Below are 23,432 nucleotides of genomic sequence, written 5' to 3'. Positions count from 1 at the left end.
GATACAACGTGCTTGACAGACAGAAGAATAATGGTCATAACAATAAATAGTAATAACAATAATAATATAAAATACAAAACAATATAAAACAGAGAAACAAGAACACTAAATATGCATAAATAGTACAAGATAATATAAAAAGAGGAATACAAAATAAATGAATAAATAAAATAAGAATATAAACTTTAAGTGAAAGCTAGACTGTAAAGGTGAGTTTTTCAGGTTCTTTTTGAAAGTGGATACTGAGTCTGCAGTTCTAAATACTAAGTAGCCTACTGTAGTTGTTGGTTGTGTTTGAAGGTATTCCTGCCAGCAGCCCTTGAAGGTGGACAGAGTACCAAATATACTTATGTACCTTATCAGCAAATAGCCGTAACAAACTAAATCATACTGGAAGAACATACGATTGTGGCATTTTGAATACAGCATGACGCACAACAACACACAGACATATATAGCTCACTCACTGAGACTAGTTGTGGTAACTTATCAAACTGGAGACATGTGTTTTAACACTGCAATGTACTGCCTGACAGAGTTCCAAAGAGCCTGTTTTCTACCTGCAAGGCAAACTCTTGATATAATAATAATAACTTTATTATATCAAATTCTAGTTGATCTAGAACTTGAAAAGGCCAGTCTAGCTCGTCTCTCAAGTGCTTAATGACATTCAGTCTCCCTGCTGTCTGTTCCACCCAAAGCAACCAGGGCTGCTGGAATTGATGAGGGAAGCAACGGTTGTGATTGGAGGATCCAAGGAAAGAGGGCAGGGTTTTGAAATCAGGTCCACTCGATTTGTAAAAGAATAGACAAGATGCTCTGAAATCCCGAGTCCCGACAACAAACATCAACCAGCACTTAGCCAGGGAGAGGGAGAGAGACATTGACAGACACAAGAGATTAGATGGAGGAAGGTAGAGGGAGATCAAGGATGAGAGTGAGGGGGGAGAGAGAGGAGAGAGAGAGAGAGAGAGAGAGAGAGAGAGAGAGAGAGAGAGAGAGAGAGAGAGAGAGAGAGAGAGAGAGAGAGAGAGAGAGATCACTTAAAACCAAGAAGGCCTGCGGAGCGGATGGTATCCTAAATGAAATGATCAAATTCACAGACTCCAAATTCCGATTGGCTATACTAAAAATTCTTAACATTGTCCTTAGCTCCGGGATCTTCCCCAATATTTGGAACCAAGGACTCATAACACCGCTCCACAAAAAGGGAGACAAATCTGACCCAAACAATTACCGTGGGATCTGTGTCAACAGCAACCTTGGAAAAATCCTCTGTATGATCATCAACCACAGACTCATACATTTCCTCACAAACAATAATGCCTTGAGCAAATCACAGATTGGCTTCCTACCAAACCACCGTACAACAGACCACATTCTCACCCTCAGCACCCTAATCGACAACCAAATAAATAAAAATAAAAGCAAAATATACTCCTGTTTCGTTGACTTCCAAAAAGCATTTGACTCAAGACTGAATGAGATAGTTAGTCAGTGATGTCATCCCAGATTGCCATGGGCAACCTTATTAGCTTAAAGGGGCACTTCACCGAAAAACAACACTGATTTATTTTTGCACATCTCACACATATCCCAAGGCTCTAAACTGTTTTGCACTGTTTTGTAATATGTTTGAGTATCTCCTGTGATGTCACCAGATGTCACTGAATCAGTGTGTTGTGTTGGTTACAGCTCAATAAAATTATTTGATAAATAAAATGAAAAATAATCATTAAACTGTAATTAACACAACACATGGATTGGGTGTCCACTGCTGATATCACTGGTGGCCATATTCAAACTCATTAACTCTCAATACTTGTCAAACTAAATAAATGTGTGCAAAACTATTTAGAGTCTTGGGATATGTTTTTGTAGCAGATTTTATTTGCCAAGCTTGGGAGAGAAGGAAGAATACTTTGATTAAATCTAAGCTGTAATCTGTATTTATGCAATCTGTATAGATAATTGAATGTAATGTGTAATGTAATAATGGTGTCTTATACACCCATGAGGGTTGAGTACTTTGTGTGCATAACACAGAAATAAAAGAATCACGTCAATCAATCAACCAACAATTATTAAACAATACAAGATGGGAACGATGTAATCAAATTAACTAATTAACATTAGATTAAAGGAAGTAACGTTAAATCTGGCAAATGTATTTTATAACCTAATATTCATTGGCAATGCAATTGTTGTGCCTTCAAAGTTGATTTCATATTTCAATTAGCATAGCATTTATTTCTACCTCCTCATTCTGCACTTTTCATCTGTTTCTCTCTCTCTCACTCTCAATTCTTATTTTTAACTAATAAAAAGTTTTATGAACTGTCAACAGGCCTTGCAACCACACCTTCCCTCCCCTGCTAAACCAGTGCCAGCCTGTAGACTACATAAAATATGGAGGCTTCCCATAAGATTTAGTTGTTCTCTGACAATAAATGTAATCTAATGTAATCATTTGTGTGATCTTATGAAAACAAAACCGAAACGCTTTACAACGTTTGCCTTGCATCCATCCATCCATTCAGTCACACACACACACGCACGGCACACACACACACACACACACTTGGACATGCTGCCCTCATCTGAAACCTTCAGATTAGGTAGAAGAATTGCCATTTATTTATATGAAAATGTTTGAGATTGTTGCTTTAAAATATATTAGAAATCAATTACACATGCACACACAGAAAGGCTTTCCTTCCCCTTCTCTCTTTCAATCTTCCTCTTCTCTCTCTCTCTCTTCCTCCTACCCTTTTCCTTCTATCTCTCTCCCATCCTCTATCGTTCACCTCCTCTATCTCTCCCTCTTCCTCCTATCTTTCTCTCTCTCCTTATCTGCTATCCCTCCTATCTCTCTCCCCATCTCTCTCCCTCTCTCTCCCTCCTACCTCTCTCCGCCATTTCTCTTTCTTGCTCTCTCTCTCTCTCTCTCTCTCTCTCTCTCTCTCTCTCTCTCTCTCTCTCTCTCTCTCTCTCTCTCTCTCAGGGATGTGTGCAGCTAGCAGGCCAGACTGGGACATGATGATGAATAATGAGAGAACGTCACATTCTGCTGACTTGAGGCTGATTGGGTTTGATGTGCCAAGCAGACTCTGACTCTGGTGCATGCACACAGACACACACAGACACACACAGACACACACACACACACACACACACACACACACACACACACACACGCAGCCACGCAAACACAAACTTCCATATGAACACACACACACGCACACAGACACACACACTTCCATATGGACACACACAAGCACGCACAAGCAGACAAACAGACAGACAGACAGACAGACAGACAGACAGACAGACAGACAGACAGACAGACACGCACGCACACACACACACAGGGATGTTTCCAGAGGCCTGTTAGAAGTTGCAGGACTAGTCTGAACCAGTAGATGGTAGTAGTTACACAACACACAAACTTTGTAGTTGATCTGCCTTAATAGCTATAAAACCCTAGGCATCCTGGTGGCCTGTATATTTTCCCCAACGGAGTTTCACTTCCTCGTTCGGTTTTCGCAATCTGATTGGCCACTGACGTTTATCTCAGCGCCAATCGCGTTACTCCTAACAAACTGGTTAAGCTTGGCGACTCTTTCGAAGTCGCTCTCTTTCGAAGTTGGTTAGGGTTAAGGTTAGGGTTAGGGTTAGTTGGTTAAAGTTAGGGTTAGGGTAACAGCCTGCTGGCACGATTGTTAGGAGTAACGCGATTGGCACTGAAAAAAACGTCAGTGGCCAATCAGATCGCGCAAACCGAACGCGGAAGTGAAACTCCGTTGGGGAAAATATACAGACAAGCAGACAATAGTACCCTCTCTTTCTTAATTTTTTTCCTTATTTTTTTCTTGCGTCTCTAGTTAGTACGATACAGTATATTGTGTCTCTAGTTAGTAAGATACAGTATATTGTGTCTCTAGTTAGTGAGGTACAGTATATTGTGTCTCTAGTTAGTAAGATACAGTATATTGTGTCTCTAGTTAGTAAGTCTCCTCCTATTGTGGAATGATTCTAGGTCAGATACCACAGCAAAGTTGTTTGATTGGTACGTAGGAATGGGCATTTCAAGCAAAAATACTATTCCATATTCACAGGGAACTATACTATTCCATATTCACAGGGAACTATTCAACCTAGTCTAACTAATCTCACCAAGTCTCCCTCTGTGGCCATCGGCACTGTCGGTTGAACCTCCTCAGCTCTAAGGAATAGGGATGGGCATTTTAAAGAAAAATCCAGATCGATTGATCGCATGCTATACTCGATTGATTGTGTATTACTTGAAAAGGGGAAAAAACGTTCTTACTTATTTTTGTTCATTCACGTATATATGTTTAAGGAAACCAACAAACAGTTATAATCTTACACATACATGTGAAAAGATATGTAAAAGATAAAAAAAATAAATAAAAAAATTAAATCATAAAAATGTATAACTTCGATGTTTTTTTTCAATTTTTCTCATAGCTACGAGTCGATTACTCACGCCCATCCCTACTAAGGAAGAGACCCATTATGAGGAATAGACATGTCTGAAATGGGCCCTCCCTGCCTGGGAACCATCTCTTATAGATGCATTACCTCCACCTTCTGGCGGTAGTACTAGTAACGTGTTACTACCAGGTGCCGGTAAAAACAGGGGGAAATAATATATAAAGACAAGACGATAGTCGCATAAACTATTTGAAAATCTGAAAATCGTGACCCATCCCTAGTATGTACTGGCATGTTGGTGTGTGTGTGTGTGTGTGTGTGTGTGTGTGTGTGTGTGTGTGTGTGTGTGTGTGTGTGTGTGTGTGTGTGTGTGTGTGTGTGTGTGTGTGTGCGTGCGTGCGTGTGTGTGTGTGTGTAATGTGTCTTGGGTTGTGTGTGTAGTTGTTGCCAGCCCAGATGCCATAGCAGTAGATGTGTGTTTGTGTCTGGTAACTGTCACTGACAGTGTTGCTAAGGACAGTGTATCTCTGCCACACACACACGCACGCACACACACACACACACACACACACACACACACACACACACACACACACACACACACACACACACACACACACACACACACACACACACACACACACACACACACACACACACACACACACACACACACACACACACACACACACACACACACACACACGCACGCACGCACGCACACACACACGGCCGCTAACCAGCACCCGCCTGCTGGCATCTTAAAGGTCCAATCTGTAATCCAAAGGTAAACAAAACGGTTGTATTTGCTGTATTTTGAGGCGGTAAAAGGTGTGTTTACTTTTGATGATATCTGTAGGCTAAACAAGGGAGTAAAACAGACTGATTTATATGGCTTATGACGGTAAACATTTTTGTGAATATACTCCATTCTTATATGGTCAAAAGAAATCAGATTGTTGCTTTAAATGGCAGGTCGAGACCCAAGACCCGAGACTATTTCTTGTAAGTCAACACATAATGGGAGTAATGTTTATTTATTTGCACATTTATAAAAATGAATCCCTTGAATTGAATGATAGAATTATGTCATTTGGAAAAGGAATCCAGGGGGCTACGGCTCCACTGTGTTTCAATGATAATTATTAGCGGTAGTGCTGGAGTAAATTCTTGTAAAATCTGTAGTTTATTGATGTCACAGACAGGAGATTGACGTTATGGAAAAAGGGGTGCTGATGGGTCCTTACCCTGAAAGGAGGTGGCTAATATATAACACGTTCATTTTGCACAATGAGTAGCTTGTGAAGATGCGAAGAGTAGGCCTATGTGCCAGCCTGTCTATAGCATCTGTTTTCATCTGCCGTGGCAAGAGACAAACATTTGGAATTATTTGGATCTCAGGCTACAGCGCTTCAGGTAACACAATGCGCCTAGTGCAGGTTTTCAAAGTGTGGGTCAGGACCCACACATGAGTCTTGGGAAGATTAAAATGGGTCCCAAACATATTCCGTGGAAGTATCATAATTAACCTAAAGCCAAAGAAAAAAAAAAACATATCCAGCAGCGTGGCTACATGAGTAGAGCTCTGGACTCATGATCGGAAGATCACCGGTTCGAGCCCTGGTCAAGGTCATTGTCGGAAAGTGGTGTTGTTGTCCAGCAGGGGGCACTCTGTCCTCTGGACTTGGCTGTAACAATGCCCCTGTAACAATGCCCCTGTTACAGCTGCGAGTGCCGTCCTTCGATGAGACGCTAAACCGAGGTCCTGACTGAATTCGGTCGTTAAAGAACCCAGGGCGCCTATCGCAAAGAGTAGGGGGTTCCCCCGACGTTCCTGGCCAAATTCCCAATCAGGTCTCTGACATCAAGGCCAGCTAATCATCCCTTCCCCTTAATTGGCTGATATAAATCCCTGTCTCCTGAGCCTTTCAGCCATTGTGTAGTGTGATGTGTGCCTGGTGCCAGTGTATGGCAGCCATTGAGCCTGCGTAGCCCAAGGTTGGGTGCTACCAGTGGTGGTGAAGGAGGCAATTTCCAGCCTACATTGTGGGGAGCGCTTTGAGTGTCTAGAAAAGCGCTATATAAATGTAATGTTCATTCATTCATTCATGTTGTCCAATTGATCTATCTCCAAATCCTCTTTTCTTGATCCTCCAATTACAACTGTCGATTCCCTCGGACAAACCAGCAATTGTCATTGGAGGATCAAGAAAGGGGGGCGGGGTTTGGGATACAGTAGGTCAAGTAGCCGACACAATAACCTGCTAAATCAGTTTTGTCTGTGTGGGTCCCCTGTACCACCACATGGGGGCAGTGTTGTTCAGCCATTTCCTCAGACGTCTCAGACTAGAGAGCTAAGACCATAGAATTAGAATACATATTTGTAGAATTGCTATAACATCATCAACAGTGGGTAAAAAAAAGGCTTTTTCATAAACATTCCATTTTGGCCCCCAGTGTATTTCACGTTGTAGTGTTTGCTAATACAGTGGCTGACAGGAAATACACCGGGGCCAAAGCTGTTTCCCTAGCAACGGAATTATATTGAAGGTCTATATTACTTGGCCCAGATCTGACAACTGCACCCACTAACAGTCATGCCAGTGCTCTGTGCTGCACTGTTTTTCCATCTCTCCTCAGACAGATTTAACACTACTATCTTTGTCAAAATCATATATTTATATTATATATATTTATATTATATATATTTATATTAAGTCATACATTCTTAATTATTAAAATGTTTCATTATCTTAAATTAATATAATTTTCATTTACATACATTAGAATGATAAGCTATATCCTCATGTGAAAATACAGACATTATAGTGCCAACAATTGTAATTTCTGCCCTAGACACCCGATATAATAGTCCAGAACTGGGCCTAGTAAGATGGCAGCCACAGGTTACACTGCAGACAAAGGGCATTTCATGATGCTTTCTGTTCTACCGATTCTAATTCTATGGCTCAGACAACCACTGCAGTCGACATAAACACCACTGGTAAACAAACAGACAGAGGACATAAACAGACACAAACAGACACTTGTGATGGGATGGGGGAGAGGTCTTGTGTGCTGGGCAAGGCAATTATAGGCTACCTTACAGTCCTTGAGAGGTTGGGCTTAAAGACCATATAAGAGTAGATATGGGGGCAATGCCTGGAGGTAGTATGAGAGGTAATATACCTTCTGATAAAGCATTGCAAAAACCATGACTTAATTTGAACAGTTTAAAAGTAAGCCAGTTCTCTCAAATGTCCAGTTCTGGTCTATGTAAAATCAGTGATAAATAGCCTACAAACATGGAATTGCAAATCGACATATGAGGGTCTGGGGGTCTGTAGCAGTCAACAGAACTCCTAGAACCCACCTCACCCCTGCCCACTTTGACAACCTAGGATGGCTTAGAGTAGACGACAGAGTACAGCAACTTGCAATGGGCCTGGTCTACAAGATACACTACACGACCAAGGTACCCATGTACATGTCAAAATACTTCCCAAAGGTCAGTGAATACCACGATCACAACACCAGAGGGAGCTCCACAAATCATGTTAAACCCAGATTCGGCTCAAATAAGGGACTAAACACGTTTCGCAATTATGCCACATCAATGTGGAACGCCCTACCCAAAGCTGTAAAGGAATGTGGATCACTACCCACTTTCAAAACCTCTCTCAAGGGACACCTACGGGAGACTGCAATTCAACACTGGCCCCTGTAAATATCCTAACCCAACCCCCTCCAATGTACAGTCATTTACCTAGTATGGTTTTGTCAATAGTCCAATGTACAATTTTGTTTGTTTGTACAGTGTCTCCCCCCCCCCCTCAATGTACAGTTTTGCTTGTATATACAGTGTGCCCCCCCCCCCCCCCAACCACCTCCAATGTAGATTACCCAGTATGGTTGTCAATATCCCAGTGTACCCAACCCCCCCCCCACCCAACCTCCTCCAATGTACAGTTTCTACGTCAAATGTATATACTCCCTTTTCCTGACTCCTTCTGTATCACAAACAGTACTGTATTTGCAAATCTGGTATGTCATAAATGTATAGATGTAGCAGTACTGACTATCTGTATGTCATGTATGTCATATATGTCCTGATGAATTGAAAATGGGGGACCCTGATGTAAACAAGACGAAAGTCTTTCTCTGGTCTGCATCCCCTTAACAATTGTGTGTATTGAGCTGTACTGTATTGTACCCATTCTGCAATCTGTTAATAACGTTTTCAATCAATCAATCAAACAGTCCTTACTGTGGCAATGTTCTTTCAGGAACAACTCGTTCTATCCATTTCAGAGCATTATCAAAAAGAATATAACATTAGAATGTCTTAATTACCAAGAGCAACGGCACGAGTATGTACGTATGCATATCCAATTGTGGGTGTTGGAGGAAACCCACAGGAACCCGGGGAGGTACTCTGAGAGGTACCCCGCCAAGTTAGGAAGTACTGTACCGTTACATCAAACACTGCTCTCCGTGCCCTGTTTGTCACGCCTTCGCACGGTACTGATGGATCGCTACGTCAAGTCCTTATTTCGCAAGTTTTTAAGGGAGTGGTTTCTCACCTTGGTCTCAGGGTCATTGTTTGCATTGTTGGACTCCTCCTCTTCCGCTGTTGGATGGTTCCTGAGAGAGAGAGAGAGAGAGAGAGAGAGAGAGAGAGAGAGAGAGAGAGAGAGAGAGAGAGAGTTGGAAAAGTGTACTTCCAGTAACTACTTGCGTTAACTAGCTTCCTGTCCTCTGAGTCTAAAGAGGAGGGCTAAAGGCAATCATTACACACACAGAGAGAACATTTAGCTACTTCCTGAGTGGAAGAGCTTACTTGCCGCCCTGTCTGACCTCGGTGGAGTCTCACACTGATGCAGGAAGAGATTAGAGCATTAGAACATGGAGGATGAGAAGAGGGAGAGGGAGAGGAAGAAGAAGAAGGTGTGTGTGTGTGTGCGTGTGTGTGTGTGTGTGTGTGTGTGTGTGTGTGTGTGTGTGTGTGTGTGTGTGTGTGTGTGTGTGTGTGTGTGTGTGTCTCACCGTAGTTTGAGAGATGCATAGCGGAGTGTCGCTCCCTCAAACTCCTTCAGGCTGGGGTCAGGGTTCACCGTGGCTGCCTGCAGGTCCTGGTGCACACAGATGACATCATTAGAGGGAGAAAATCGACACCAAAATAACCCCACATGCCAGGACAGCTTGAAAATGGACACCTCTCCTCTCCCAAAATAGCCAAACCAGACAGAAAACAATCCAAAATAGTTGCAAATCCAAACAGAATATTCATAGCATGCGTCCAAGTGTAGCCAATGTCCTAGTTGGACGGAGAGACGATGTTGGTGTTATATTAGATGGGGCATGCTGCAACAAGGAGAGAAACCGGTTTAGATTTCCTGTTTTTAATGTCCGGGACCCCACACACACACACACACTCAGGTTGCACACAGACATAAACACACACACACACACACATTAACACACACATACACAAAAACAGAACTGAAAATATCTGTGCTAGCAGTGAGAAAAGATGGAATAATTTCAGCAGATAAACTGAAGAAGAATGAAAGAAATCAAACAACCTGAATGTGTCTCGCTGCATCCAAGTGACTTTGTTTTAACCATAACCAAAGGGATGTTACACTTTACACCGTAAAGGCTGTTGCAGTTACACTATGATGTGAAAAGCATCAACGACACATGCTCTCGCCCAGGCAGTGAATGTGCAACACAAAATGCGTAAAACAACACACGTGAAAACAGTTGGGTCACAAACACAGCTATGGCATTGGGCAGAATATACTTGCCTTCCAAAGCTCACTATCAATCTTTCCGCCAAAATCACTCCACACCTGTTTCTACACACCATTAAAACACACACACACATACACACACAGAGGAGGTTGAGGGTCGGGGGTACGATAATGGTGAGAGAGGTGCAAGGGGAGAGAGACAAGACAAGATTGTTAGCTAGCTAGCTCACTCCTCACTGGGGCTGCTTCAATAAGGAGCAACACAGAGAAAACATTTCTGATGTCAATTGTCTGGATCTCTTAGTTACCGTTTCAAAATGTTTCCTAGTTTGCTCCTATTGAACATCGGCTAAGACAACTGAGAATAAGATAAGATAAGATAAGATATTCCTTTATTGATCCCCTTGGGGAAATTCCAGTGAATCTCTGGATTCTGGGTTAGTATAATAGAATACCACACAATGGGCCTCATACAAGAATGTTCCCTCGAACGTAGATCTCTGATCTCTTAAATTGGCGCTTGAGAGAAGTACCGCGAGAAATCGACGCCGGGGTCCAGGAAGCGATCTCGACCCTGTCGAAATTGTTCTCAGGCACCTGTTCCTAAATCGAACTGTGCATTTTTTATGCATAATTAACACTCACAAAATACCTTGTAAAGCCGGTCACTGTGTCATTGTGCAAAACACACATAAGACATGCCACCTACTCACTAATGGTTCTCAACCCGGAAAAAAAATGGCTAATCTCCAACATCTACAACCTGATTAGCTCCGCTACGGATACCCCAGGAACCGGCCCTAAGAACTCGTGGGAGCGGGAGCTGGGAATTGAATTGTCTGATGAGTATTGGAGTTGGGCATTGGACTCTGTCCACTCATCTTCCATCTGTGCGAGACACGGCCTCACACAGTGCAAGGTTATACACAAAGTCCACTACACAAACTCGAGACTCTCTCGAATGTACCCCAACATCTCTGACGCATGTAATAGATGCAAACAATCCCCTGCCGATCACACCCACATGTTCTGGTCCTGCCCCAGCCTTGCCACATTCTGGTCTGAAATCTTTTAAACTATCGGCACAGCCTACAACCTTACTATCACCCCTGATCCTCTCGTGTTCGGTGTTCCTCTGCAGCCTCTACCCCCCAAAATATCACATCCTGTTCTTGCCTTCTCCACTTTATTGGCCAGGCGACTTATTCTTTTTAAGTGGAAACATATTCAACCTCCATCTCACAATAGGTGGGTTAAGGAACTACTATTATCTATTAATCTTGAAAAGCTCAGATTCTCCCTCAAAGGCCCTACTGGCTCCCTGAATACCTTTGAGAAGACTTGGAGAGCCCTTTTAAAGCACATAGAATCCTTGACATCCCTGCCTGGTTGTGACGACTGAGCCCCCCCCCCCCTCTGTTTTTTTCCCTATTTTTATTTATTTCTTAAAATGTTTTGTCTTTTCATCTCAGTTATATTAGTATCATAGGTTTTTTCTTTATTTTTTTTTATTTTTCTGTCACATATTTTTATTTTGTATTTTCGTGTATTGTATGTTTGTTGTCGCTCCTCGTGGGGGGGATGGGGTGGGGTTAGGGGATAGGAAAGGGAAATGGGGGGGGGGGGGGGGGTGGGGGTGGGGGGGGGGGGGGGGGGGGGGGGGGGGGGGGGGGGGGGGGCGGAAGAAAAAAATGGAAGATGTATAATATGTATAACTGTCTGCATAATTTTGAAAACTCTTCCAATAAAGAAAGTTATTAAAAAAAGAAAAAGACATGCCACCTAAAAAGGGAGAGAAAAAAAGAAAGAAAAAAAGAACTGGCCAAAAGGGAAGAGCGTCATTTAAAGACATCGGAAGGACGCATGTGAAATGAAACAAAAAAAAATAAAAAAGATCCAACATGAAAGTGGACTCTAGAGATTGAGACGCATTGCCATTGCCGGTTGATCCGTGATGGTAAGAGGAGCGAGATGGGAGGAAGTGTGGTTCTCTGAAATGGACTTTGCCAATGGGCTGTAATGGAAGTGGCAGCCATGTCCAGTCTTTGACAGAGATCAAATCCGACCTGGTGGTAGACTTTATTCTGAAATGAAGCACCTTTTTATATTACAAAGATAATAGGCTACAGAATACCTTATGCCTAAAGTTGAATAGGTTCTCCCTCTACTATTTAATACACTGTTATTGTTCAGTCATTACTTTTGTGATTATGGTAATACCTTCATGAACACTCGAGGCTCTAGCAATGGTCAGCTTGTACTGCCACATGGGTGAACTAACGCCTCACTGACATGTGACTCAGCACAGACTTCAGGTCCTTTTGAGGGAGCTTCAATCTATTTATTTCTACATGATATGAAAGCACAGGTTCATACCTTCAAAATAAGCCATCACTTGTAAAAATCAGGCGGATACTTTTCAATCTATGTCTTATGAATCATGCTGATAACACACTACTTATTCCAGAGCTACAGGGCCTTCTCCGCCGAGATGTGGCGGCCCAGACCGTGCCGCGACATATATTGTATTTACACAGTAGGTCAATATCTATCTGGAATAATCTGCCTCAATATATCTGCTGCATTTATAGTAAATATTTCTTTCTTTCTTTTAAATGTTTGTTTTAAAGAAACTCAAATTGTATCTAAGACTTTGTTGGCTGTGTTGTTTGTACTGTTTAGTTTTGTTTTGTTTTGTTTATATGTAATCTCAGGTGTGTGTTGAGTTCTGGGTTTTATCCTTTGTATTTGCTATTGTATGGTTTTACTTGTGATTGTGTTTCATGTGGACCCCAGGAAGACTAGCTGGCTATGGCACCAGCTAATGGGGATCCTTAATAAAAACTAAAAAACAATATATCGTTCCGTTATACATTTTTTGGCTATATGCCTAAATACTCGTTTGTTAAGCCTATGTATTACTGACATGATCTAAACATGATTATGCAGTATTGATTGATGCATTATATTTATTTGTGAGAAGTATTGATATTTGTTAATGTTCACCAATATTTAAACTAGTAGTATGTCTGCACGTAAGGCAATTCATTCATGGACTGTTTGACCAATGGGACTGTGCATATTGTAATGGGATTGTGCATGTCTCCTAGGCCAGGTCTGCACTACTCTAATATTTTGATTGTATCACTGAACAAATAAAAAATAAGCAAATGTGAATGCCACAGAATTGCTTAAAATCTACTGTACGCAGGTTTCTTGCATGAGGCCCATTGTATATAATACACAAATGCATCAAATAACACTCAAACACAAACATACAGTTGTTGCACTTTCACACAAACATGCAGGAATACTTATTAATATAATACAGCGGGAAATAAATACACCCATTCGGAAAAGGATAAGAAACATATACTGTAGTTTCTGCCTTCAGAAAGTTGTCTAAGAAACATATTACAGTTTCTACCCTCAGATAAAATGTTCCATACTCATTTAATCTATGTTTTTTTTTTAAATATTGTTTTATGTTAGATTACTGGTTGCCCAGCCATGACAGATTCTCTAAATGGGCCTAACTCAAACCGAGCCCTCTTTTCTTGATCCTCCAATCACAACTGTTGCTTTGGGACGCAACAGTTGTGATTGGGGGGATCAAGAAAATAGGTCAATTCCTTGTGTAAGTTACAGTATTATATATAGTATTTTTGGATTTAGACCATATGAAACTCTTTTCCATATGGGCATGATATAGATACAGTCTAGAGTAGACTCTAGAAACAAGAGTAGATGCTGAAACAAAGAAATGTAAGATATTTGAGATAAGGACGAGGGGACAACTAGCAGGGACATTTAAGGAGCTCTACCTTGTCTTCATCTTCATAGTGAGGATAGCGACTCTCCTGGTCTCCCTGAAGAGAGGAGGAACGAGGCTAGAGGGAGGGAGAGAGAGAGAGAGAGAGAGAGAGAGAGAGAGAGAGAGAGAGAGAGAGAGAGAGAGAGAGAGAGAGAGAGAGAGAGAGAGAGAGCGAGAGAGAGAGAGAGAGAGAGAGAGAGACAGACAGACAGACAGACAGACAGACAGACAGACAGACAGACAGACAGACAGACAGACAGACAGACAGACAGACAGACAGACAGACAGACAGACAGACAGACAGACAGACAGACAGACAGACAGACAGACAGAGACAGAGAGAGAGAGAGAGAGAGAGAGAGAGGGGGGGTAAGGATAAGAGGGGAAACAAAAACAAAAAGTAACTTGCAAATAATCTGAATATGATTTATTGAGGAAGGTTAATAGAATGCCAGCCCATTTCATAATCACAATTATGTCACTTTTCGCTGACTCAAAGGTTCTGTCTGCCATACATCTCTGTCGATAATTTTTCTGTCAGTGTGCCAGTGTTTCTGACTAATATCTGAGCCAATTTCTGTAGCCAACAGGTCAATCTCTCCTCTCTGGCCGACACATCTATCTGTCCAAGTCAGTTCGTTTGTCCGTCGATCAATGTTTTATCTGCGCCATCCTCACTCTCTATCAATCTCCTCTCCTCTCCGCGCTTCTCTCCATCATTCTGCCTGATTGACTGATTGATTGATCTTTCTCGCTGCCATCTCTTTCTAAGTCTCATTTATTTCCTAATTTTATGTATATATCTTAAATATAATATAACTAAATGTAGTGTCCCTGAATAAGACACTTAACCCCTAACTGCTCCCGATGAGCAGGTGGGCATCTTGCATGGTTGCGTGAATGGATGAATGTATATACTGTATATAGAGAGAGAGCGAGATAGATAGATATAGATAATATAGATAGTATAGTGTATGCATGTCGTCTGTACTTTCGGTATATCATCTTCCAACATCTTAAACCATTAAACAAACTGTTTAATCAATGTAGTGAAAAAGTTACAGCATTCTCTTTTGATTAAATCGTGTGATTACATTGTGATTAAATGGTGTGATTAAATTGCGACTGGCAGCATTGACTTACAAAGTAGCAGCTGTTGACGAAGCCACAGGTTGGGAGGATGGGTTGGTGGGTGGAGGGAGAGAGGGGCTCCACAGAGCTGTCTGAGGTGGTGCTGCCTGAGCGCCTGGACGCCTCAAAGAACACCTCCACCTGGGACGACTGTGCAAACACACACACACACACACACATGCACACACACACAGAAGCGCACACAAACACACACATACACACACACACACACACATGCACACACACACATGCACACATACACACGCACACACAGACACGCACACACACATGCACACACATACACACGCACACACACACACAGACACGCACACAAACACACATGCACACATACACACGCACACACAGACACGCACACACACACTTGACTCAGAAACCTTTTGGAGGCCATTTTATAGGTCAATTTAGCAAAGTATATGTTGTTTTTACTTTTATGGATACTGACCTACAGTCTTTTATTCAGACTACCTTAAATTGCAGGGATGAGCCAAGACTTTAGCAACAAAACATAGCCAGCCCAGTACCTCAGCAAATAAAATTCTCTAGAATAGCTTGGGGGGCCTTTTAACATTTCCTATGAACTACCTTTGAGTCCCAATGCAGTCTTTGATAAACACTCCCCTGGGATGATTTTCTTTTTTTGTGAAGGCCTAAGTACACACAGTACGGGAGGGTTCTATGTGTCTGTCGGCACCCATCCCTACTACTACTCCTTGCCCTCAAAGCCGCCTTTGACACGGTAGATCACAACATCCTCTTAGCTCGCCTCGAGCATCACGTAGGCCTTAGGGGCCCCGCCTTAGATTGGTTCCGGTCCTACTTAAGCAACCGGACCTTCTCTGTCCAACTTGGTGACTTCACCTCAGTGTTCGTTTACTTGAATGTAATGACATTTTCGATGATAAAATAACTTACATGCACAACGTTTCTCCAAATAGGAATCCAAATAACACATCCTGACATCTCTGTTAGGGTAACGTCTGTAGTGATTGAGATTGACAGCTTCCGTGTCACGACAGCCCTCGAGACACAACCTATAGGATGCCTATAGAATACTCTCGAGACACAACATATAGGATGCCTATAGAATACCCTCACAACCTATAGGATGCCTATAGAATACTCTCACAACCTATAGGATGCCTATAGAATACTCTGACACAACCTATAAGATGCCTATAGAATACTCTCGAGACACAACCTATAGGATGCCTATAGAATACTCTGACACAACCTATAAGATGCCTATAGAATACTCTCGAGACACAACCTATAGGATGCCTATAGAATACTCTCACAACCTATAGGATGCCTATAGAATACTCTCGAGACACAACCTATAGGATGCCTATAGAATACTCTCGAGACACAACCTATAGGATGCCTATAGAATACTCTCACAACCTATAGGATGCCTATAGAATACTCTGACACACCTATAGGATGCCTATAGAATACTCTGACACACCTATAGCACGCCTATAGAATACTCTTGTGCATAGTAAGGCCCGCCTGGATATGAAGCATCCGTAAAATAATATATAAAGACATAAGTCAGAGCATTTGATGGCTGTATATGAAAGAGCATTTGATGGCTGTATATGAAAGAGCATTTGATGGCTGTATAAGACAGAGCATTTGATGGCTGTATATGAAAGAGCATTTGATGGCTGTATATGAAAGAGCATTTGCTTAGAATTCTTGGACACAATAGCGTTTGAAATGAGTGCAGGACGGCGCGTCACCTCCACAAGGCGCTGCGAGGCTCTTACTGGGGGAGAGAGTGGCTTTCATCTCTGCAGCGGTGTTTCAGCAGAAGTGTAGCATAGAGGGGAAGCACTGAGCACCGCTGTGTATCGAGCTTGAGTTTATTTCCATCTCCACGTCGCTAGTTCTAAAACAGAACGCAGCACATTATGTTTATGTATTTATTCTTTTACAGTGCACGTTAATCAATATTTTCAGTCTCCACGTCAATGTAAATGCGCCAGAATTTGCTAATGAGCTAGCTTTCATGTGTAGTCCCTAATATGCATAATGTCTTTTGGTGTGGGAGGAAACCAGAGTACCCGGAGGAAACCCACGCAAACATGGGGAGAACATAAAAACTTCACATAGAAAGGCCTCCAGCCAGGGATTGGAACCCAGGACCTTCTTGATGTGAGGCAGCAGTGCTGACCACTGCGCCACTATGCCGCCTATACGCGTGTTCTTTCTGTGCCTCACCTCGTGGTCAGGTGTCGGTGAGGGAGTGGGGGAGCTCAGAGAGTGTTTGCGTGGCGTGGAGGCCGTGTCGTCGGTCAGGACCAGTGTCTCTGAGGGGCCCGGGGGTGCTGAGGGGCGCGTGGCGGGCCTCTCCCACTGCGTGGTGCCCGTGGGGATGTGCCAGTAGTAGATACCAGCCATGTCTGTGATCTTCTTCCATCCCGGAGGCAGATCAGGGTCTGTCTGGAAGGCCTGCTCACTCCAGATATCTGACGAGAGGGACGAGACACACACTTTAATGGATTGATTGATTTCTACTCTATATTAGTCCCAGAAGACACATGGCACATGCCGTGGACTCTGGTTAGAGAATACCGTAATTCCTCTAATAGTGACCGGTATTCAATTACAAACCGGGTCTCTATTAATGGCCGGGTGCGCTCTTGAGCTAAGCAATTATAAGCCGACCTCCTAATACAAGCCGGGTTACTAATATACTGAGCTGCATACTGAGCTGCTAAGGTAAAGTTAATTGATTTCACTTTGAACGTTGAAATGACCAGTGACCACCTGTAATTGCACTGTTTACTATTTCATACAGTACTTTGTTTCAATAAATTAACCCAGTACATTTTACTGGGTTCAAACTGACACAAAATGTTGATTTATTCATTATGATCTGTTTTAAAATTAGAAATATAGGCCTCTCTCTTATACATGCCTCCTCCTAATAAAAGCCTGGTACCCGCTACAGTTTAAGCAAATACAAGCCCGGGTCACTATTAGAGGAATTACGGTATGTGTATTTGTTTAAAGGTGCTATTTGTAGGATTTTCCAATCGTTTGTAAATGAATGCGTTCTCATTTTGATGGGCTGGTTGAATTTTAAGTCAACCATTAACACTTTGAGTGCCACTCACGAGATTTCTCAGGTTTTTTTATAGGTGGTTGCGTGCCACTCACGAGATTTCTCGGATTTTTTATTTATTTTTTTTGATCTGAAAAATTATTGCATCATCCAAGCCTACCCGAGTATAGCCGAGGGGCGCTGGCGATCACTGTGGAAAAAGCGCCCCCTGTCGTCTCCCAGATGACATAAGTGATTTTGGAATGGACTCAATGAAAATGAATGGGGAAAAAAATCCGGTACTCCACATTTTCCAGTTCACTGATCCAGCCGGGGTTACTAGAGTTCATTCTGGAGCCTCAGAGCCCCGCGGATCATGGAGTTCTACTGTATCGCGTTGGATCCATACACGTATCGATTTTTTCGAATGGTGATCAGGAATTGGAATATACCAGTTGGATACCATCTGATGTCAGGTAAGGACTCTATGTTATCAGTGGTAGGATAATCAGAGTAAGTTTGATGAAGTTATAAGCTGTTTTGTGAAATGTCTTCTTTCGGTTTCACTGTAAAAGTCCGTGAGGAAATCAACGGAGCGATTATCAGTGCGCGGCCGCAATGTGCGTGCGTGCACGTATAATATTGATCATCTAGCGTTTATTTGAAAACGATTCATAAAAAGGCCGACGAATATCAACGTTGTGGAATATTCCACTAAAAGACGATTTTCATAGAATGCTCCAGAATGAGCTGTTTTTTATATCAAAACGGGGGCTTTTCTAACTGCTCTGAAACGGCAACGACGCGATAAAAAAACAATCTGCCTTCACAGCACTGACTGGAAAATAGTCTTTGATAATGCGATGGGCAGATTAGACACATAGCCATAATTTAAAACATAGATTAGGCGATATTAACGTTAACATTGGCGCCGATGGTGGCATTCAAGCGGTAAAACGGAAAACCAGGCGTGGCGCTGAAAGTGTTAAATGATGTGATTATTCTACATAGTGTGTATGTGGTTGAGTCTACGTGGTCCTCATTCCAAATGATAGAAAATCGTACAAATTAAATCTTTGAATATTCAACAGGTAGTTGGATGATTTGACTCAAAACTTTTAATTTTGAGACACTGAGTGCAATAATAATTAGTGCTGTCAGGTGATTAAAATTACAGGATTTGTAATTAATTAATCTAATTAATCGCATTTTAATCGCGTAACCATTTTAGGCCTGATATTCTATATTTTTTAATCATATTTCAAATTGCATGTGTCCGGATGGCAGAATTCAGTACTGTATCTACAAAACCTTCTGTTTAATCATCTTCCCTTTATTCATTTACATAGATTTTTCAGGTCTGGTAAATTTTTGCATGGTGTTATTCACAGTCAAAGATAAAAAAAATTTGAATTAATTGATATTCTCATTTGGTTCATTACAATTTACTCAAGCGACACAGTATTTCTGACACTGGGAATACATTCCCTGAGCTCCATAGATGTCCCTAGAATCAGATAGCAAATGGACCATTTTAAAAAGAAGTCTGTAAATGTTTATTCTACGTTCTTATGGAATGAATGAGGTAAAAAAAATATATATATATATATTTTTTTTTAATTAATTTTGCGTTAATTTTAATAACGCGATAATTTGCTGTGTAATTAATTAATCGAATTAACGCGATAAACTGACAGCCCTAATAATAATATATTAATAATAATATTATTATTTGCAACTTACTTGTCATTAAAACATACAAATGCACACAAAACTATTATGTCAAATTAGATTAGATTATTAGATTCTAAATGATTATCATTATACATTATCTAAGTACAGTACAACGAAAAAGTTGTAAGTAATGCAAATGTAACAGTAAAGTGCAATAAAATATACAATGTACAGGTGATTAAACTGGATATGAAATATATAAATGAGTACTACTGAGTACTACACTATGGATATTTGTTCCAAACTGCCCAGATAGCTACAACTGGAGATTATGGAGAGTTATTATGGAAGCTCTAGAGATGCTACAGCTGTCTTTAACTGATCATGACTTTCCATAGAGCGACAGCTGAGTTAAACATGTTAGCCACTGCTATTACCCGCCTCACCAAACACACACACACACACACACACACACACACACACACACACACACACACACACACACACACACACACACACACACACACACACACACACACACACACACACACACACACACACACACACACACACACACACACACACACACACACACACACACACACACACACACACACACACACACACACACACACACACACTAAGGAATGCACTTTGTGTTCAAATGCTCATTATCAGGGATGAAATTGGCAGTCAACATCAGACACACAATGTCCTCTTTCTCCGTCTACAGCAGCCCCCACACACACACACACACACACACACACACACACACACACACACACACACACACACACACACACACACACACACACACACACACACACGCACACACACAGGTGCTACATGCACATGCCCACACACATACACACATACACACACACACACACACACACACAAATCAAATACATGGATGGTACACCGTACACAGACACACACGCATTCTCACATGGATGGTATGGTACACACACGCACATGCACACACACACACACACACACATGGATGGTACACAAACGCACATGCACACACACATACACGCTCACACACACACACAGCCATTACTATGAAATTGAAAACAAAGGAATGTGAGTCAGATAAGGACCATGTGAACTGACTGAAAGCAGAGAACACAATACATCATCAAACACTGTGTGTGTGTGTGTGTGTGTGTGTGTGTGTGTGTGTGTGTGTGTGTGTGTGTGTGTGTGTGTGTGTGTGTGTGTGTGTGTGTGTGTGTGTGTGTGTGTGTGTGTGTGTGTGTGTGTGTGTGTGTGTGTGTGTGCGTGTGTGTGTGTGTGTGTGTGTGACAAGATCAAACAGAGCAGGCTGACATTACAGCCTCACTTCACTGCAACCACTAGGCCTTGGCAATTAATCCAGAAAAAAATCACGATCTCGATTCATAGACCTATGCAATCTCATTTCTAAGTTATGACGATTTTTTTAAATAAAAAAAATAAATTATAATTTTTTTTTATTTTTACTTTACTTTTTAAATGATTTTATTGAAAAAAATAAGAATCGTGAGAGAATCGTGATCTCAATTCTTAGAGAGAAAAATCGTGATTCACATTTTAGCAAGAATCGCCCAGACCTAGCAACCACTATAGAAGACAACCAACGAATTCACTGCAACCACTATAGAAGACAACCAACGAAATCACTGCAACAACTATAGGACAACCAACGAAATCACTGCAACCACTATAGAAGACAACCAACGAAATCACTGCAACAACTATAGGACAACCAACGAAATCACTGCAACCACTATAGAAGACAACCAACGAAATCACTGCAACAACTATAGGACAACCAACGAAATCACTGCAACCACTATAGAAGACAACCAACGAAATCACTGCAACCACAAGACAAATACTACAGGTGAAGCAACAGGGACACCAAAAAGCCCTGAAATACCACTACAGTCCTTTCACCTTGAGCCAACAATACTGTATTGACCCTCAAATGAGAGCACCCTGATTATGAGATGACCTTTTCAAAACTCATTTTTGAAAAAAAGAAAAAATTTTGAAGATCAAAAGTAGTTTTTTCTAAACGTGGCTGATATCTGAACAGAATGTAGGCTACCAGTAACACATTGAATAAAACATGCTACTGTAGTTATATATTATTTACATATTATAAATTTGCCTTAGATGAGATAGAAAATGCAAAAGAAAAAGTATGAATCTGTGTTATTTAAGGTATATCCCGGCCCTGAATTCTCAATCCACCTTTTGTGAGCATGCCCCAAATCAAGTCACTGTGGAATAGCTACTGTTTTTTTGGGGGGGTTTTATCCACTTTTTCTCCTTATTTTTCTATTTTTCTCCCATCCCAATTTCACCTCGCCAATTCTCCCTTCAATTCTCCCCTCCCCTGTCTCGAACGTTGCTAGACTATGCCTCCCACTGGTCGTCTGCAGCGAGGACCAAGCCTTGCATCACGTGTCCCGTGTGTTGGTATGCTTTTACCAACGCGTTCGTGTTTCCGGGTTCCCGTTTTGCGCTCTGATTGGCCACTGACCTACGCTAGTACGCCCCCCTCGCTATGAGCGTGTGTCTGTGCGCTATTGTTTATTATTATCCGGCCACAGTGTGGGTTCCCTGGTCGGTGATGATGAGCTCAAATAGGTTATTATCACTTTGGTCGCCAGGCTTAAATTCAGAATAAACCATCCCATAATTCCGTGGCCAACGTTAGATGATTCATCTAGTGTGGGTGATATGATCATCAGAGCAGTTTATATCGAACACGTTAAAAAAAAACGCTGAATCTTACCGTAGCTTCCTCGGGCCGTTGGGCGATGAGCGTGGAGCAGAAATATTCCTATTATGGGATGTAGAAATATGCGATCCATCTCCAGGTTGTATAATAGTATATACGTCCAAATCATGTTGTTTATCGAGTTATTGGTAACGGATTGCTATCCATTGTGTCTAGCTTGAGTCCCGGGACTATTAGCGAGTGATCGGACCGAATTGGAATGAACACCAGCGTCCGGTTTCCGGTTTCCGGTTTGAGCGATCCGCCGATCGGCCACCAGATGGCACTCTTGAACCGTTGGAAAGTTGAGAGGGGATCAACAGTAGATCTCAAGTCTCCGGGGGAGAAATATGATTTCGATCACAGATTTTTGAAATATTGATATCAATGACGTGTTACGGCGTCTTTGGCAGAATGAGCATGGCGGGGAATGACGTGGTAAGGCGTTTTTGGCGACCATAGTGTTATAATAAACACTGAATGGAGCAATATAGCCTTGTTGTTAGTTAGACTTACCAGACAATTCAGTACAGCAGGCTATACGGTCTTCTTCAGTTGAGTTACACTTTGAAACATTTATAGCGAGTCTTGCTCTAGAGATGCATCATCACAACAACACGGGCGGCTCTACAACAACAATGGCTTATTTATCTATAAAGAAGACAATCCCATCGCTGACAACAAGTACTATAGTCACACACAGGCCTGCCGTGTTTTATAAATGAAGTCGATTTTCATTTAATCGCCTTTGGGGAC

The 23,432-nt window shown here is 41.8% G+C and overlaps 1 protein-coding gene across 1 annotated transcript in view; it reads right to left on the bottom strand.

The window, feature by feature from the left end:
• LOC311231625 (amyloid beta precursor protein binding family B member 2-like) overlaps nucleotides 1-23,432 on the bottom strand; it is a 123,109-nt gene that overhangs the window by 25,231 nt on the left and 74,446 nt on the right. Inside the window, 6 exon segments of the mRNA XM_084318255.1 lie at nucleotides 9,042-9,102; nucleotides 9,505-9,590; nucleotides 10,269-10,319; nucleotides 14,039-14,104; nucleotides 15,172-15,309; nucleotides 17,404-17,651. Coding sequence (XP_084174381.1) covers nucleotides 9,042-9,102; nucleotides 9,505-9,590; nucleotides 10,269-10,319; nucleotides 14,039-14,104; nucleotides 15,172-15,309; nucleotides 17,404-17,651 — 650 coding nt within the window.

Source organism: Notolepis coatsorum (assembly GCF_963971535.1).
Source record: "Notolepis coatsorum genome assembly, chromosome: 7".
Taxonomy (NCBI): domain Eukaryota; kingdom Metazoa; phylum Chordata; class Actinopteri; order Aulopiformes; family Paralepididae; genus Notolepis; species Notolepis coatsorum.
The sequence above is the reverse complement of the archived record's forward strand: the minus strand, read 5'-3'. Positions and strand labels throughout refer to the sequence as shown.